General features: G+C 43.2%; 1 protein-coding gene across 1 annotated transcript in view; it reads left to right on the top strand.

Annotated features, from left to right (window-relative positions):
• Nucleotides 1–19862, top strand: part of SYT17 (synaptotagmin 17) — a 75717-nt gene that overhangs the window by 12613 nt on the left and 43242 nt on the right. The window contains exon 4 of the mRNA XM_066577493.1: nt 3565–4184. Coding sequence (XP_066433590.1) covers nt 3565–4184 — 620 coding nt within the window. The remainder of the gene's footprint in view (nt 1–3564; nt 4185–19862) is intronic.

Below are 19862 nucleotides of genomic sequence, written 5' to 3'. Positions count from 1 at the left end.
TATGGAAATAAATACTACTTTTGATTCGTGTTAGGTGTCCAATTACTTTTGGTAGGATAGTATATAATCTTAATATAATCTGGCTGACAAAAAACTTCAAGATGGGAGATTGTTAAAAAATAACAATGGAGTCCACTCCTTGTAAAAAAAATCGCGCCCCTAGAAGAAGTTGTTGTTTTGCTGCCTAACATGCAGTTACATCTTAGACAAATATGCAAATCACAGAATTATGGTGTGATTAGATAAACGGTCTTACGATCTAAGGCCTTCATAGTCGTTCCACTTTTGGCCTATAAAAAGGCTCTCGGAGGCTCCTTGTGTGTAGTGACCTCTTCTTCCACTTGTGTAGAGCTTGTTGACTACTAGACTCCTCTGTGATGCAATTGAGGAAATTTCGCCCATTTAACAGAGTTTGAGAGAGGATTCATTATTGAAATCCAAGAAGCTGAATAGTCGTATTGACGAATTGACCACCACCTGGAGCATTCTGAGCAGACTGTAGGTGGTGGTGGGACCAGGGAATGTGTGACGGCATGCAGACAAGGTGGCACCATCATTACAGGCCCTTGTATCTGTCGGAACCATTTCCAGGCACTTGGCTAAAGGACATATGGTCAGATGGTGCCCATTATGTGTACTGCCTTTGACACCCACTGTCATCTCCATTTGCAGTAGTGTCATGAATGACAAAACTAGACTGCTATAGAGTGGAACTGGGTTGTCTTAGTGAGGAATCCAGGTTTAGTTTGGCTGCTGACAGCTGTGTTCGTGTCTAGAGACCTAGGAGTGAGCGCCTCAATCCTGCTTTGCTGTGCAGTGGCACACTGCCCCCACTGCTGGTGTGATGGTCTGGGAGGCCGTCACATACCACAGCAGGTCACCCCTAGTAGTGGTACAAGGGACAATGACAGCTCGGCGGTATGTTCAGGACATCCTGCAACCACATGTGTTCCTCTCATGGTGGCTTCCAAGAAGCATTTTCCAGCAGGGTAATGCTCAGCCGCGCACACATGAATGTCACAGGAATGTCTCCATAACATTGTCACACTTCCGTGGCTGCCCGGTCGCCAGATTTATCACCAATAAAACATGTATGAAACCATCTGGGATACCAACTTTGACAGCCAAAGAATTTGCATGATCTAGAGGCTCAGTTACAACAAATGTGGACTGATATGCTGCTTGATACCATAAGGAAACTGCATGCCTCCATGCCCACCCATATCCTATTTTGTATCCCAGCTAAAGGCAGCCCAACAGGGTACTAGAGCCTCTATGCTGCCCATATCACATCTCATATCCAAGCTAGAGGCAGCCCAACAGGGTACTGGAGCCTCCATGCCTGCCCGTATCACATCTTGTATCCAAGCTAGAAGCTGTACAACAGGGTACTGGAGTCTCCATGTCCACCTGTATCACATCTTACCTCCAAGCTAGAGGCGGTACAACAGGGTACTAGAGCCTCCATGCCTGCCGGTATAACATCTTGTATTCAAGCTAGAGGTGGTACAACAGGGTATTAGAGTCTCCATGCTGTCTGTATCACATCTTGTACCCAACCTATACCAGACACAGGCTATGGACATAGATGGTGCTCTTCTTGAAGAAAGCAGTCAAGTTTTTAAAATCTCATACAACCCCTTTGATGAGACATTCTGATTAAAGTTAATTAGGTGATGGTTAGGCACACCGATTGAACGTGTAAAGGCCCATTTACAGGTAATGATTATCACTCAAAATTTGTTCAAACAACCAAAAATGAGCGATAATTGTTACATGTAATGCGGGACTTGGGTACTTTTCGTTTGAACAATGATTTTAAGGTGAACTTTAAATTCATCGTTCATCTACTGAGAGATAAAGCAAATAAATTTACCTCTCAGTAGACTGCAAAGTGTTATCTCCATGGGAGCCAGGAGAACATTGTAATATTCTGGGAGCCATGAGCAGAACAATGTAGCTGTGTGCACAGTTGGGCGTATGGTTAATCAGATGCTGGTCTGTGCAAACAGCTCCTGGAGACCCCTTTACATGCAAATAAAGATGATAAAGTGTTAATGGCCATTAACACTTTATGTAAATAGATTGCAAAATCTTTCAATCTTTTAGCCCCGCCCCCATTCCGCCTCTCCCCATTGCAAATAGTGCAGAGGGGTGGAGAGGAGGCAGAGAGGGGGCGGGAGCTGAGTTTCTGCTCCTGGGCTCTTCCAGCCCCCCCCCCCCCCCCCCCGCACATGAGGACAACGTATATCGGCTCGGCGTGAAAACCGAGCCGATATACGTTCGTGTGAACGCACCCTTAAGTCAGTAAGCTGATCATTTCTCAATTGCCCTTTTATTCACTGCTGATATGAATGAGGACTCAGAAACTTCTGAGTGATAACAGGAACTTGTCAGCAGAATTTAGCCTCCCCTTCCCCAAACTGCCACTAACCTGTTCATCCAGAAGAGTGACCGATTCCAAATGATAATTTTTTTTCTTCTGGCAAATATGGCATTGGACAAAAATATAACTTTTAATTCCGTGGCGCCTCATGATGTACATGTATGTCATGTGAAGGGGTGGTTAAGGCAAAATGCTGACTATTTTCCGTATATAGATTGCATGGAATCAGCTCCCGCCATATGCAATGGGAACCAGCTGTGACTGACAGCTAGGGTCCTGCTGCAGCAGTGGGGATCAGCGAGAACACTGATGCCCCAGCGTTAACCCCTTAGAAGCTGCGATCAATGTTGAACAGGGCATGTACCAGGTCAACACAGGGGGGTCACTATCACTGTGATGTCATTGGCCTTTTGCCATGAAATCTTCAATAGTGTCTACCATGGTTTGTCATAGACAGTCGTAACAATAATACACTGAAGTACAGAAATACTGTGGTGTATTTTCTGAGCGATCATGTGAGTGCTGTTTCAAGTTCGCTACAGGGGCATAAAAGTTGTGAAAAACGAAAATAAAAGTGATCAGAAAAGCACGTTAAAAAACAACCTTTTTTGTTTGAAAAAAGGAAACAAAACGTGATATTGTCACATCCGTAATGACCATACAATTTATTGAGCACACTTTTTATCTCACATGCTATAAAAAAAGAGGCAACAATTTTTTATAGTTAATTTCACTTTCCACAAAAAAGTGATGCAATAAAAGTGACCAAAAAGTCTTATACACTCCAAACCAAACCAGTACCCTGTTTTGCACTAATGAGGGCCAAACACTTTGAAACAGCCCGTTTGCAAACTGTGGTTTAGCTTATGTCCTTAGTCGAATAGGAAGGTCCAACATTAACTTATAATATAGCCACTAGGTAGCACTGCAGAGGTACTTTTCCATTCCCTATTCTCATACCCTTTTTCCCAGGGAGCATTGCATGGCCTATATAAAGCTCCCTATGCCAACTTGGCGCTCTCCAAAAGGAGACACTATATTCCCCCAGATTCAGTAATCCAGGTTGTGAAATGTATATCTAGCATGTGTTCATTTTAACATTTGTACTTGTTGAATATATTAGTGTAACCCATTTGTTGTATCTTTATTCATACAAAATTTCTTATATTACTTCATAGATCTAGAATCCAGAAGACCAAGCTCTCCATTAATTGACATTAAACCAATTGAGTTTGGTGCATTAGGAGCTAAAAAAGAAATTGTGCAGCCAACCGTACTGAGGAAAACCTACACACCTGAGGACTATTTTAGGAAGTTTGAACCTCATCTGTATCCTGTCGATTCTAGTAATGATGATGTAGACTCATTAACAGATGATGAAATTCTAACCAAGTATCAATTAGGTATGCTGCATTTTAGTACTCAGTATGATCTACTTCATAACTATCTGATTGTCAGAGTCATAGAGGCTAGAGACCTACCACCACCCATATCTTATGACGGTTCTCGACAAGACATGGCTCATTCAAACCCATATGTGAAGATATGCCTTCTGCCAGACCAGAAGAACTCTAAGCAAACTGGAGTCAAACGTAAGACTCAGAATCCAGTATTTGAGGAGAGATATACTTTTGAAATCCCCTTTTTAGAAGCCCAAAGAAGAACCTTGCTCTTGACGGTGGTGGATTTTGACAAGTTTTCACGACATTGTGTTATTGGGAAAGTCTCCATGCCGTTGAACGAGGTTGACCTTGTGAAAGGAGGACATTGGTGGAAAGCTTTAATACCCAGCTCTCAGGTAAGGTGAACATCATATCTGCATTGAATATAGATGATGAAAAGAGGAAATGCCAGAGTTTATTTGCTGAGTTATTGAACTACAGATCTATTGGATGAGTATTTACATTTTGGGAAGTGTGGTTTTTGTGTGATTTAATACTTGAACTAGCTGATAGCATTATGTATTATTCATGTATAAATATATTAGGGCACAGTACAGAGATCTCTCGAACTACCTTTTTATACGAAGGACTATGACTGTAACAGGGGGTGCCCTCTACATCTATAGGAAAGAAAGTTTCATCACTAACATAGAAAGGGGTTCTTTACTGTAAGAGCAGTGAGACTGTAAACTCTCTGACTGAGGACGTGGTGATGGCAAACTCACTAAAATATCAAGAGGGGCCTGGAAGCTTTTCTTGTGTGTAATAACATTCTATGTTATAGTCGCTGATTATTTCAGAAGGGTTGTTGCTCCAGTGATTTATTCTGGTTGCCAGACTTGGAGTTAGGAAAGAATTTTTTCCCCTAAAATTAGAAAAATTGGCTTTTGCCTCTTGTGTGATTTTTGCCTTCCTCTGGATCAACGCTGAAGGATAATAAGCTGAATTGGATGGACATATGACATTTTTGGCCTCACATACTATGCAATTATGTTATATTAGGGTCTTCTTAAGGTGAGGCTGGTGGACAGGCATGTGTGTGGGGTGACATCACAGCATCAGCTCCAGCCCATGGGATTTACCAAGCCAGGGCATGCTCATTGTTATTCAGCACTGGATGTTGAGGAGTTAGCAGGTCCTTGCTGTTAATTGATTAATTGTCTGGCTGTGATAATTAGCAGCCCAGCCAGTCAGTCAATCACTTTGTTTGGCTATTTAAACCGACTCCTGAGAGTAGAAGACGCTGGTTATACTTCTTATATCTTTGTCCTGTGAGTCAATAGTTTTCTTCAGTGAGGAGTTCTGTCAATGTCCCTGAATCTGTTACACTTGCTCTGTTCCTGGGGTTTTTCTTCTTCCCTTATTTCATTTAGGGTCTTTTAGGGAAACCCCAGGTTCCTGTTGCAGGGTTAACCCTTTTTCAGGGCGGGCACTCCAGTTTGTAGGCAGAAGCAACCATTTTAGATAGGTAAAGATTCAATTTATTTATATCAGTTGCTCTGATGTTTTTCCCATCTCCCTGCTCCATCTTAACCCTGGTGGTCTGCATAACATCCTTGTCAGATGTGACAGGTGGCCATATACAGTAGATGTATATCAGATGAACCTGCAGATTTTGGCGAGTCCGGCCTATCCCCCGTGACAGCAGTTTTTAGGAGGGAAGATAAATATTGGGTAGTTGGATTTCAGCTGAGTGATCCTTCTGTTATCAGGCAGGTGTGTCCACAGTGGCTTTCTTCTCTCTTTGCTCTCTGAAGACATGCATGTCTTTTTATATATATATATATATATATATATATATATATATATATATATATATAAGATTGATGGGCAAGATAGCTGTTACGATCGTACGATAGCGTGGGCAAACTAAGCACGGAGCCCACACGCTCGTGACCAAAGAGTACACACCAGTTTCTGACAACTGCCACTGTGCTACCGGGAGGATGACATGACTCTACCTAAACGGGGACATCGCTCCAATAAGCGGCGGCCCAGCGGTCTTCGGAACTGGGCCCTAGGTGTTCCTAGGAACCATGCCACAGAACAGGATACATACACATGCCACATAACAGGGACAGAACAAGAGGACATACAGAGCCAGAAAACACAGCATACAGCAGCCAAAATGCAACTACTAATAGCAGATAGTAAGCTATATATAAATACCAGGTATTAGTTGACATTTTGATCAAAATGTGGAAGCACGCAGGCCACTTCATGGCTCCTGGCTCTAACGCTAGTCCCTACATTAACCAGGAGTCCAGCTGCACTGGACATAGTTCACACCGCAACACACAAAGGTTAGTATGCCAGACACCCAACCACATTGAACAGGCAATTCACTCCTCGTGTCTAGGCACCTGCTCAGACATACAGAACTTGACACTATTCACACCACAACACACTAGGGTTAGCATGCCAGACACCCAACTACAATGAACAGGACATTGAACAGGACAATTCACTCCTCATGTCTAGCCACCTGCTCAGACATACAGAACCTGACATTGTTCACACCATATCCCCTCTACAGGGCTATCCACACCTAATGTCTGGCCACTTGCCAAACACTGGACACCAGTCACACAGCAAGCTGTAACACAGAAGTAACATGACTGCTCACTCTGGACATCAGACAAACACTGAACAGGAGCTGGGTTTATATGTGAGCAAAGACCCGGGGGATTGGCTAGCAAGAGATCACCACACCCAACTAGCACAGTCATTCACCACCTGTGGGCTGTGCTGCTAGAAACCCTAGTACTACAGGTCCCAGCAGCACAACGTAACAATACCTGTGCACGGAACGAATATTCAGCCGGCAGCTATCTAATGTGTATGGCCACCCTTACCTTTTTCTTTTGCCTACTGATCAGTGCTGTACATTCAGTATGCATGTGGTGGGCCCACAGCAATGATAAAAACTAGACCTCTTTTTATTAGATTTTTACCATTTTTACACAATGCCTATTTTCATGACTCAAGTACATTGCGGCACCTACGGAAGCCACATCCTTAAGCATATTCTCAACAACAATTAAAATTTAGATGAGAAAAACCGTGAATAAGCCCCCTTGCCAAGGGGTTCTGCAATAGCTGCATGGTCTGTCTCTATGGTACGCATGTCCTAGGTATTCATATATCATCTAATATTTCCCTAAGATGTAAACATTATTGTAAAGTCTTGAAGAAGCATTTAGAAGTAATAGAAAATGATCATTTTCCATTGTCCTTGACACAGCATGACTCATATATGGAAGTGCTGTAATCCTCTATGTTCTATATATTAAAGGCTCAAATAATTTCTGCATTCTACTTTGTCTACAGTTGTACCGTATTCGGTTATTCACATTTTTCAAACACTTCGAAATAGCACGGTTTTGACCATATAATAATTGGAATTACTGAGAATATCCGCATGTGGTAGTTATTGAGCAGCTGAAATTAAACCGCATTTGCAGTATTCTATATGGGAATTTTTCAATGTCAGAATTATGTTGAGAAAAAGTCGTAAATTTTGTTACACTTCAAATTTGTGCAAAAATTTGTGTCTTTTTTTTCATCTTTAGCAGCTCTTGCCACATTTCTATCAAAGTGGGCAGGTCTTAAACAAAGAGAGTAAATTTAGTCTAATTTCCACCACAAACATGTGTAAAATGTAACAAAATCTATGCCAACTCTTAGTTGGTGTATATTTGCATTTCTGGCACACTTAACAGCCAAAGATGCACCAGTCTTATTAATAGGCTTACACCTCTTAATTCCATCATTGACATAAAAATATGGCACCCAGATAGAAATGTCAGAGTACTGCAAAACGTGGCATGCAGTAATGTCTAGGACAGATATGTAAATGATTATAGCTGTGGTCTGACTAGACACTGGATTTTGCCAGCAGAGGCCATGAAAGTGCTTCCTCCGTTGCCTTATAAAAAGGCTTTCAGCCTTGTTGAGAAATTGTGGTTTAGGGGTCAATTGTAGCACAAGGATGTCACTGAAAACGAAAGAAGGTCTACATAGAGCGCCACGTTTTAAAGTCCCTCTCCACTGAAATGAGATTGGTCATTTTGGCCTTGTAGAGTGGATCAGAGAGGGTGGCCACTCAGTAATGATGTGATGTTGCGATGTGTGCTAAGTGATGGTCTTTCTGAAAGCACTGCAGCATAAAAGCACTCATATGCTTCAAAGTGCCTAAGGGTGATGGTTCACATTCCTCTGTGTCACGCCTATGAGTGTCCTTGGCTGGTCCGACCATCCATGTAGAATAACTGTGGTTAGTGATGGATGAAAGGAATGGTAAATAGCTCTCTCCCCTGCCTCTGTTGTGTTGAGTAATGGTGGAATAGGCTGATCATTTGGAGAGTGGTATCCCTTCCTCCTCCTCCTGTGACAACAGCACATCATTGTCCCTGAGGCCCTGAAGTGTTTATTCCAGCAAGCAGACAACAGGGATGGCCATACTGATCAGTTCGTCATCATGACTGACCATTTTAGATGCTTCCTCAAATCAGGCTAAAACAGCACACACATCTGATCTGCAGCCACTGTCTAGGCGTTAAGTGACCGACCTCCATACAGCGTCTACTAATGGCATACACAATTTGCTACTTTGTGATCACTCTCTGCTACTGGCTTAGCCTCTGCAACATGGAATTCCACCGTGTAGACCTGTCACAGATAAAATGGTTGGGTGGTAGCCTGAACTGTTGTCGCACCTCCAACAAGCAAGAGGCAGCTGGGTATAAACACTAAAGGTGTGAGCAGTTTCCTAGCTGTCTCTAGCACTGGATGTAAACCTGTAATTGTATAGGAAGTCCTGCACTACCAGCTTCATCACATGGGCCAGGCAAGGTACGTGTTTGAGATTGTCGAGGAAAAGAGCTGCTAGCAGGTTGGCCCTATTGTCACACACAACCTCGCCTGGCTTCAAATTGTGTGCTGTCAGTCACGTGTCAGCCTAGGCCTGCAAAGCCATCAATAGCTCTTTTACTGTGTAGCTGCGCTCCCCTAGACATATGAGTTTTAGGACAGCATGTTGGCATTTACCACGTGCAGAAAACCACTGCCAGCTGCATAAGGCCTGCAAATAATCTGTAGTGGCTGGACTGGTGACTTTGAACGACATCTGAGGCTGCTGGCACGCACTGTGTGTATTTGCTGTTTCCCTGCTTGTTTTTTTATTTTTGTTTGTTTTAGATTAACTAAAAAAAAACATGAACTAAATAAGCCGCAATCCCTGGGTGGTACAATATGCGAGAACAGAAGGGCACAGAGTATAGCTGGACTGGAATGGTAACTGTTGAGGTTCTTTTTGGGAGTCAATGACGGTTGTGTTTGAGTATGGAGGCTTCGTAATGAGCACTTCAATCCTGCCTTGGTTTTATCTGACTCTGTGCTGGGTCATTGAAGAACATATCAAAATGAACTTGCTTATCCAAGTTGAAATATTTTCCATGAAAGCTTTTGGAGAACCAATTGAAATTCCTCCGGCTTGATTCATTCAAATAGCAAATGATCTTGAACATCGTGTTCTGCGTGGATTATGTTTTGCACTTTCCCCTGCATCATAAACAGGCTTCAGTAGCATATGTTCTGGCCATGGCTATAATGATGAAGCAGTTGTGCCTGATACGAGAAGGACTCTGGGTGCACATCTGACCAATGCAGTATCCAGGGCAACTAATGTACAATTAAAGTTTCCTATGCAACCAGCTGTTTCTGTACAATTATGTTCAGTTGGTAATTCAGCAAAACACTGCAGCGTTTCCAACTTGTTCTTCTATGTGAGAAAATCATTTAATCCCTAATTATAAGACCGGCGTGTCATTTTAAAATACAATATTTTCACACAGGTCTCCAAGGAGGCTTTTAATATATTTTTTAAAACTCATATTATTGAAGAATAATACCAAATCTTGCGATTATTACTCTTTACAATCAAAGTATGTCTACTACCACACATCCTGATAAATCATAAGGAAGTAAGAATACACAGGAGGGTGATAAGAAAACACAAAGAGCCATATAGCTATAAAAATAGCCGTTTCTACCTAACATAACTGTGTAGTTGGTCTGCTAGGAATTATAAAAGCTTCTTCTGTAAAAATTGTACTAGAAGAATTACCCCATATATCCCAAACCTTAGAAAGCTCACAGAATATCAGGAATAAATGCCCCCCCTCAGGCCAAAATATATAATCAGGGCTACAAAAAGTTTTTCGAGATTCACAGAAAAGTTACTGTATCCTTTAATTAAAATTTCAATTTTATTAGTAATCAAATTCTATAAAAAACCTAACTGCACTTTGTAGTATCCCAAACTGTAACATCTGAATGAGCAAGTTATGTAACCGCCCCAAAAAGGGCGACCCCCAAACCTTATGAAATGTTTCAGGACACTTTCTGTTTTTAAAGATAATTTTTTCACAGGGAATGATATCGTTAACCATATGTCTCCTGTGATTTTAGAAAACCATCCACAACAAAGTAGAAGAGGTGTAGGACATCAGGTGGTATTCAGCATTTGGCATCCTAGATGGTCCCATACATGTTCTATTGTGGCAATGTTGCTGCGTGCGTCCGAGCATTATCCTACTTGAGGTAACCAACAGTCGCGTATAAGTTACCCAGACTATCACACCAGCAGTGTGCTGCTCCACATCAAAGGCAGGATTGGAGCGCTCACCCCTCGGTCACCAAACACAAACACAGCCGTCATCCATGTCCAAACTAAACCTAGATTTGTTGCTGAAGAAAATCTAGTACCACTCCATAGCAGTCCAGTTTAGTTGTACACAACACCACTGCAAATAGAGACCACGGTGGATGGATGTCATAGGCAGTATATATAATGGAGGCCATGAGATAAAATGTTCTTCAGCCAAGCGCCTGGAAAAGGTTCTGCCAGACACAGGGGCCTGTAACGATGGTGCCTTCTATCTCTGGATCGCAAACAATGAAACATTTGGAGTTGCCCATGTTTGTTGTACGGTCAGACAATCCTCCCTACTGGTGGTCTATAGAGGGCATCCTCTATAGAGGGCATCCTGAGCCCTCACACATCCACACATCCGTTGCGTGCCTGGTCCCAACACCTCCTAACCTCCTCAGGATAGTGAGGTGGCTTTGAATTTGTTGATACAGACCATTCAGTGTCTGACATTTCCATAATGCACCCCTCTCAAACTCTGTTAACTGGGCAGAATCTCTTTGACTGAATCATAGAGACATATCTAGGGGTCAACAAGCTCTGCACAAATGGAAAAAGAGGTCACTGCACACAGTAGCCTCTGATGAGCCTTTTTATGGGCCAAGGGAGGAACCACTTTTAGGGCTTCAGATGGAAAGATTGTTCATCTAATCACACCACAACTCTAATCATTTGTATATCTGCCTCAGATGTAACTGCAGGACGTGTTTTGCAGCAAAACAACAACTGCTTCTAGGTGCTTAATTTATTTATTCTTTTACAAAGAGTATATATATAGAAATGAGCGAACCTACTCGGCCACGCCCCTTTTTCGCCCGAGCGCCGCGATTTTCGAGTACTTCCATACTCGGGCGAAAAGATTCGGGGGGCGCCGTGGGTGAGTGGGGGGTTGCAGCGGGGAGTTGGGGGGAAAGAGAGAGGGCTCCCCCCTGTTCCCCGCTGCTATCCCCCGCTCCACCACGCCTCCCCCCGCCCCCCGGCACCCCCCAAATCTTTTCACCCGAGAACGGAAGTACTCGAAAATCGCGGTGCTCGATCGAGTAATTACTCGAAATGAGTAGATTCGCTCATCTCTATATATATACTATGTTTCCCTGAAAATGAGACCTATCCCGAAAATAAGCTGTATCCTGACTTTTGGCTATTTTCAAGAAGGCTACAAATATAAGCCCTACCCAGAAAAATAAGCCCTAGCTAGACTACATTACCTAGCAGGAGCGGTCCAGGTCCCTCCTGCTGGTCTGCAAAGTTATGTAGCTCCGCCGGGTTTTTTGTACTCCTCGGGCACTGACAGAACATCACTTCGTGGTTGCGGCGTTCATAAATCCTGCCTTTTGGAAGCAATGTCTCTGATTAGCCAGCTGTGATTGGCTGAGAGCAGCGCTGCTCTGATTGGCTGTGATTGGTGCATCGAGTGCTGGCTCTGATTGGCTGAGCCGCAGCGCTCAGGAACCAATCAGAGCAATCTCTTGCTGGAGGTGGGTTTACAAACCCCGTTACCAGTGAGAGATGCTCTGTCAGCGCTGATAACTGCCCGGAAACCTGCAGGAACGCCGGAGAAGAGCAGGAGGGACCTAGACGGCGCCTGCTGGGTGAGTATTGCTTTTTTTTCCACGTAGTGTAACTAAGTCTAATTATCGGCGTAGGTCTTAGCGGAAACACGGTAGCAGCCTGCGTTTTAGGCCGGATCTACACGGACTAGAAAATCTTGCTAAAAAATCAGTGCTACAAACACATGTATGTGAAACTCATGGTTTCCAATGGGTTCTTTCAGGCTACAAAACATCTCTCATGTGGATGAACCCATTGGAAACCATGGGCTTCACATACATGCGTTTTGTAGCAATGTCTTTCTAGCGAGATTTTCTAGCCCATGTGGATCTGGCCTAACGCTGTCAGAAATGCTGTACCAAGTTGTGCCGCATTTTCAGCAGCGCTAAAAACGCTGCCCATTCATTTCAATTGGCGACACACAGCATTTAAAATGCTGAAACACCCAAAAATAGAACAGACAGCACTTGAAAAACACAGCTTGAAAAACGCTGCGTTTTAACGCTTGTCTGAGAAGCCCCATTGAAATGAATGGTAGTGTTGTAGAGCGTTTAGAGCAGTGCTGAAAACACAGCGTAAGGGCCCCTGCACACTTGAGTTTTTTTAACACTGTGATACGCTGCATTTTTTTTAACGTGGATGTCAATGGGACTTTTTAATGTTAAAAAGGCATTGCAAGTTTGTGCTTTGCGATTTTTGTGCGATGCATTTTCAACATTGGAAAGTCCCATTGACAATCGCGTTAAAAAAACGCAGCAATATCGCGTGAAAAACGCTAGTGTGCAGGGGCCCTAAGGAGAGATATTACCCCTCCCGACCCACGTCACAAGACTTTCACTAGCCAAGCCAGGATCCTACTACACACTAATGAGGGGCAAAAACCCCGAAACAGCTGTCTGTGTATGGATTCTGGCTTGGCTTTCAATTCCCAGTCATTGCTCTACTGGTCTGTATAAAGGGTCAAACATTGATTTGCAGGAATGCTGCAATCCAATAGTTGGTGCTGCAGAGGTATTGTTCCATCTACCTTATTTGCATATTAACCAGAGAAGCATGCATGGCCTTATAAGTCTCCTCACTCACCTTCTTGGTGCTCTCCCTAAGGAGAGATGATCCCCCTCCCGACTATAACACAGCTCAGCTACTGTAGACCCTCAATGTGAAGGTGAACAATCACTCAGTGATAGAACTAAAGGATTCTTCTTCAAGATGTTCTACAGCAGCCATGGATTATATAGTATATATCTTCATCTGATATATAATGTCTCCAGCGAATGATTGACATAAAGGTTCCCATAGGTAGAAGCTATCCAGAAGAGGTAGAGATGAATCAGGGTGATGGAGGGCATTGGGGTGACTAGCGGCGAGAAGCCCCTGCTCCACTGAAACGTAAAGTTCTCTATTAAACACCTTGTAATAGCACAAAGGGTATTCTGTATGCTGCTGTGGTCTAATAATTCCATATTTTTGGGTTAGAATCGGAGGAGTAAAGCATTATTAATTTCAGATAACATTGCTAATTAGTGCTTAATGGTGGGAAAACCAATATGGACCCTGATGATCCCTGTTCTGAAGCAACTTTAAATCGATATTATGCTCAAGTAAGAAAAAATTCCAGGGGAATATCTATTAAATCTGCCTTTAGGGATGGGAAAATGAAGCTGGCAGCTGCTAGACAGTGTGCTGTGACAGGAATACATTGGAATCTAATTAGAAGAAGAATGACCTGTGCACAATTTCCAGTCAAGTAGTATACTAAGCCTGCTTGTTAATTGATGGCTGGGACCAGAACTGTTCACAAATGGAGAAGAGTAGATGTGATCGTTGTGATGAAGTTAGCACTATGTCCATCAGTCCCACAGACCTTGAATAGAGTGTTAGTGCACATCGGTGGGGAAGGGATTACTTGGGACCTCTATTCCAGTGATCAATTGGGATTCCAGCAGTAGGGCACACACCCATTATACTTTTCATGGGCTAACACTTTAATGAAAGTCCAGATATTTAGTAGTTGTAGTTGCGCTTGAAAGTTTGTGAACTCTTCAGAATTTTCCTTATTTTAGCTTATATTTGACCTAAATCAAATTCAGATAAGTCCTAAAAGTAGATAAAGAGGGCGAACTCAAACAAATTAGTCAAAAATTTTAGACTCAAGTGTGAGTGTGCGAGTTATTTTATTTAAAGAACAGGATCTATCAAAGTGTGGTCTTCACAACATATTTGTGGAAGTGTATCATATCACGGCTCACGAACAAAGGTGGTTTATGAGGACCTCAGAAGAAGAGTTGTTTATACTCATCAATGAATATCAGATTTGCAGTATTATAAGTCACTCAGTAAATAAAAAATCACACAAGTTTCCAAAATGTCTTAATACCCTCCTGAATCTTTTGGATAGGCCCCACACAGATCTGGCACAGCCCATGATTCTGCTGCTCCTTCTGTAGTATGTGTGCACATAGATCGCTGGAGACCGGTCTCTTTTGACAGTGGCAGTGGGTGATTTGTGCAAAGCTGCCATTAGCTCAAGCTGGTTAGAAAGCTTAACCCATTCCCTACCTTCTGGAGTGGTCAACCGGGGCTTCCAGATACACAGCAGACACCTGTCCTATCCAGCAGCAATGCAGTTACAGTGCCAACAGTTCTCAGAACCCCAAAACATCAGCATCTCAACTTATTCAGCAACATAACAGAGATATCCCACAAATAAGCGGCCCTCTTTTATATCTCCCCAGGCAGTCTACTAGAACCTTCCGGCAGATAAACTTTGCTTATTCAGTTCTATTGAAGAAAGTTTCTTTCTTTACGTTCTCTTGTGTCCAAACCTGGTGCTGCAGACTTTCATATATCAAAAGTAGCAGAGGGATTCTGACACCCTACTTCAATAGCTCAGATTCCTGCCAAGATTCTGGAGGAACAAATCAACTGGTAGGAGACCAGCAATCTTCTGGAGAGGACAAAGCATGTTCAACCAATGTCATCTTCCTGCGTCTTATGGCCCTTTTACAGGGGATCTTTCAGTATCATTCAGATTCACGCTCTCACGCGGGAATTTGAGTGATAATTGTCCCGTGTAAATGCATGCAGCTACTAAAACGAACGAGCAACCATCACTGGGACAAGTGTTGGACATTGTTTGCCCGACAGCTTGTCCCATCTAAAAGGACCATCAGTGAGTAGAGAATACAAGACAGAAGAGCAAAGGGGAAGGGAGAGACATCAAGGCATACAATTCCACATGTACAGTAGGTGCTGTGATACCATGGGCAGTGCTGCTCCAATTCCAGCTCATGATGCCCCTATATACTGTTACTCATTTAACGGCATCAGACTGCTGCTCAATTACAATTTATTCCTCTTAGGAATGCTGCTGCTGATGATAAAGCAGGTTCTATCATGTCCTCATGTAAACTAGGAAACGTGGTTGGTGTCTACGTCTGCAGCAATGATATTTGGCTACAGTGCACAATAGGACGCTACAGTTATATGTGAACATACGGAACATTGTATTTTGATGCATTTGCATTCTGCCAGAATATAAAACAGCATCAGTCACACAGTTCTATAGAAAAGTAGAGTTTCCTATTGAGACTCCTATACAATGAATAGTTATTTAGCATTTGCTATGCAGTGACCCAAGCTGAGAAGTGTAATCTGAAGTTCTTGGGCCTGTTGCAAAATCCATAGCAGTGTTCCTCCCAAATCTAAAAGAAATTTATCAGTTACCCCCTTCTGTGGCTGAGAAACTGGTGGGTCATCTCTGGCACCAGATGTGATGGCAACATTTAATGAATGGGAGGATCCGGTACAGACCCAAGTTGTTTTAGAGCCGGTAGCAAACGCTTGTAACATAAACTTCACTGCATGGTCTTCCTCTTTTTTCATAGGGAAGCACAAAGGGTGTTTAGCAGTTAGACGGAAAGTTGCATTATGGATAAGGTCTGTAAAGTCAGTCTCACATTGTTATTGGTACATAGATATATTCGAAGGTTACTTTTAGGATGTGATTATGAGATTGGAAAGCGCCTTGCAAGGATGGGGTATTCAAAATGGTAATCTCTTAAAATGTATGGAGGGACTTACCTGGTGTGAGCACCTGGGCCTGATGGACCAGGTGTCACACCTGTCGTCCTGGTTTGCTTGTATTAATCCTCTTATGCTTGATGGAGCATCCATCAAGAGATAGCAAATGGAGAGCTGCAAAGAAAATAAAAAGCTCCAATGGAGTTTTGTGACAAGAAAAAAACATGTGTAAAAAACCTTGCGCTCATAAGAGGATTAGAAAATTATTCTTGACATTGTCAGGAATAATTTTCTAATCCTCTTATGAGTGCAGGGTTTTTTCTACATGTTTTTTTTACTTTTAGGATGTGGCCCTTGACCTTGAAATGGTACCCCACTTGAGGATGGCAAAGTAATGGCCTCCACAGTTACACAGTACAGAGCTTTGCTGGGACACAAAGCTTAATGGCTACAAACAGTGGCATACTGCTTGGCTATTACATTCTCAGCTTTGTAGTTGCAGTCTTAAATGGGCACACAGCTTGGTGGTTACAGCATCTGTTAAGCATGCAGGGGAACTATGGGCATGGCAGAGGTCAGTCTCTGGTCTTTAGTCACACAGACAGGAATGACAAGACTTTCTCCTTCCCTCAGTACAGGAGCACACTAAAAGTGGTCTGAAACCACTTTTAGGATCAACACAGGGCCTTTTCCAGTCACAGAAGACTCCGCCGGCAGACCCAAGTAATACAGAAGTTCAGTTCAGAACCAAGTGCTGTAACCAGTTTGCAGAACTCAGCAGGATTCACATTGTCACCGACTTTTCAGTAATAAATGCTAATGATGATTAGCCGTATCCGACCTTCAGTTACTTTATGGATCAACGTTCTCCACGCACTCTTGTCATTCACCGCTTCTTACAGTTCGGCGATTGACACGTTCGTGGTGGCCTTGTATCTAGCCATCTTGTTCTTTGTCATCCTGATCTTCTCTTTCCACTGACCTTGCCAAGCATCAGTATTATTTCCAGTGAGTTAGTGCGCATCACGTGACCACAAAAGAGAGCCGCTGTTTGATGATTTTGCCCTCTAGTGATATTTTCGGTTTGACGCGATCGAACACTACCTTGTTCGTTGGCATGGCAGTCCGAGGTATCCGTAGCATTCTCCTGTAGCACCATAGCTCAAGCACATCAATTTTCCTTCTGCTGTTATCCTGAACGTCCAACTTTCAGAACCATACGAAGTTATGGGAAAGATGATTCCATTGACCAGTCTGGTTTTTGTTCCTTGCATTTCCAGATCTTTTCCATTCCTTGCATTGCATTCCTACCAAGTGTAATCCATCTCTTAATCTTAATCACAAAAAATGGCCGTTACTTACTGACTGAGGAGTGCATATAGATGCATCCTCCTCTCAGCATGCAGATAGCTGACTACCAAATGGAGGAGCCAATAACACCTGTGCAGAACACAGATAAGACAGCCACGCACACTGCCTCCTAATAATGAGGGGGGTGGCTTCTTGGTGTATACTCCCTCACACAGTGGATACAGGGTGCCAGACCATTCTGATATATGTAGTTCACCATGCAGACCAGCGACCTATTGATGACGCCATGATAATTCGGCGGGTTGCCCTGCATTTCAAACAGTGAACCACATTGGTACTGCCACCCTGGGCTCCCCCTGGAGTCTTAATGCCACACTGCATGTGAATGATAGATAATAAATGCAAAGCATTGGTTGGATGTTGGTCAAGATACATGAGCCCACTAACCACTTCACAGTTCCTTGCGTTGTAGTGGGTCCCTACACTAATATAAATGCATCACAGAAGGGGAAATAAAAATTAAAAACAATTACAGAAAATGGCCGTTACTTACTGACTGAGGAGTGCATATAGATGCATCCTCCTCTTACCATGCAGGTAGCTGACTACCAAATGGAGGAGCCAATAACACCTGTGCAGGACCCCGATAAGACAGCCACTCACACTGCCTCTTGATAATGAGGGGGGTGGCTGCTTGGTGTATACTCCCTCACACAGTGGATACCTTATCTGTGTTCTGCACAGGTGTTATTGGCTCCTCCATTTGGTAGTCAGCTACCTGCATGGTGAGAGGAGGATGCATCTATATGCACTCCTCACCCAGTAAGTAATGGCCATTTTCTGTAATTGTTTTTAATTTTTCTTTTTGGGGAGTGTCTGCCACTTGGTGGCCTTATGTTAAAACAAGCTTTTCTTTGTTATGTTAAGATATAATGTTTATGTTTAGATACTAAAGTCAGCTGAGTAGACAAGTGTGGTCAAGTGATGACTGGAGGAGTAGCATGCGTCTCCCTATGGGAGCAGTGTATGACGCAGGGAGTGGCAAGAGAATAAAAGCTGCAGGTGTGTCTCATGACAGAAGTGGAAGCCAGAAGGCCTCAACGCCCTACGGCATTCCAGTGCATGTCGTCCTCCAGAGTTCCTCTCAGTGGACCATATGTCAGCTCCAACCAGAGCCAGTCGACCATCATGAGAACACCAGTAACATTTGACCCTGACTCATCCACAGCTTGAAAAACATAGATTAGTTAATAAATCTGGTTCTCAAGCAACATATCAGGTGGTCTGATTCTTCTGCATGCAAAGTCGGACACTGCCCCCGCCACCAGCCCCCTTTCTGAGTATCTGTCTAAAATGTGGCATTATGAGCAGGATGAGGATGCTCAGCAATGGAAGGAATAGAAAGAGAGACAATCCTCCTAGCTGGGTTGCTCCCACTCCGGCCACCATTTTTGAACCTTCCTGGAACCAGATGTTCAACAAAAGTAAAGGAGCAGGCAATAAACAATGAGAGGAGTTGAAAAGGAGGGCTCAACCGCTACTCAAGAACCACACCACCATTAAGCTTCGACAGAAGTGGAGCCATGTCAAGTGGCTAAATGTTACTCAGAACAAGGACCTGCCTTTACATGTGACTTCTTTCAGGGAGACGTTATCTTTGTATGCTGCACCTTTGTTGATTGAAAATAACTTTCCCATGAATTATGAGATTTACAGGGTGGGAAAATAATATTCTTAACCCACGTCTCGGGCATGTGAGTTGCAGGTGTTCAAAAAGTTGAATTTGGATCTCATCGCCCTTTAGGCAATCCAGTGCTCATCATCACCCAGAATTTCGCTCAGTGAATAGGTTACCTTCTCCAATTAGAGGCAGTTGGCCACCGCGAGAAACGCCAGTGACATTTGGCCCTGACTCATCCACAGCTTGAAAAAGCATAGGAAGATCATGATGTGTTAATAAATCAGGTTCCTGAGCAGCATATCTGGTGGTCCAACTCCTCCGTATTCGACCAGTGCAAAATAGGACGCTGCCCCCGCCACCAGCCAACCCATCTGACTAGCTGTCAAAAATATACACAGGGATAGGGCAGTGAAGTGCTGGGTGAAGAGATGCTATGACTCTGGATCATGAAATATTATTTTGGGCCAAGTATTTGGACATCTTCATCCTCGAGTCACCTTATTAGGAATGTAAAGCACAGGACATGGGCTGTTTTCATAATTACTCATATAATTTTGCAGAAAATAGATTTTTGGCTTGGCGCTGTGTTCCGATGAATATATTTTGGCGCGTACAATTTATTCCTGATTTACTTTACACTTGTGCAGTCATCTTAATAGCATTTTCTTTCATTTTAATATCTTCAGCATTTACTGTCACCCCACATCTCATTCCCACTGCATCTCGCTGGTTTATTCTTTTCGCAGTTATTGCATT

This window comes from Eleutherodactylus coqui, chromosome 8 (genome assembly GCF_035609145.1).
Source record: "Eleutherodactylus coqui strain aEleCoq1 chromosome 8, aEleCoq1.hap1, whole genome shotgun sequence".
Classification (NCBI taxonomy): domain Eukaryota; kingdom Metazoa; phylum Chordata; class Amphibia; order Anura; family Eleutherodactylidae; genus Eleutherodactylus; species Eleutherodactylus coqui.
This window is presented reverse-complemented; position numbering and strand designations above follow the sequence as displayed.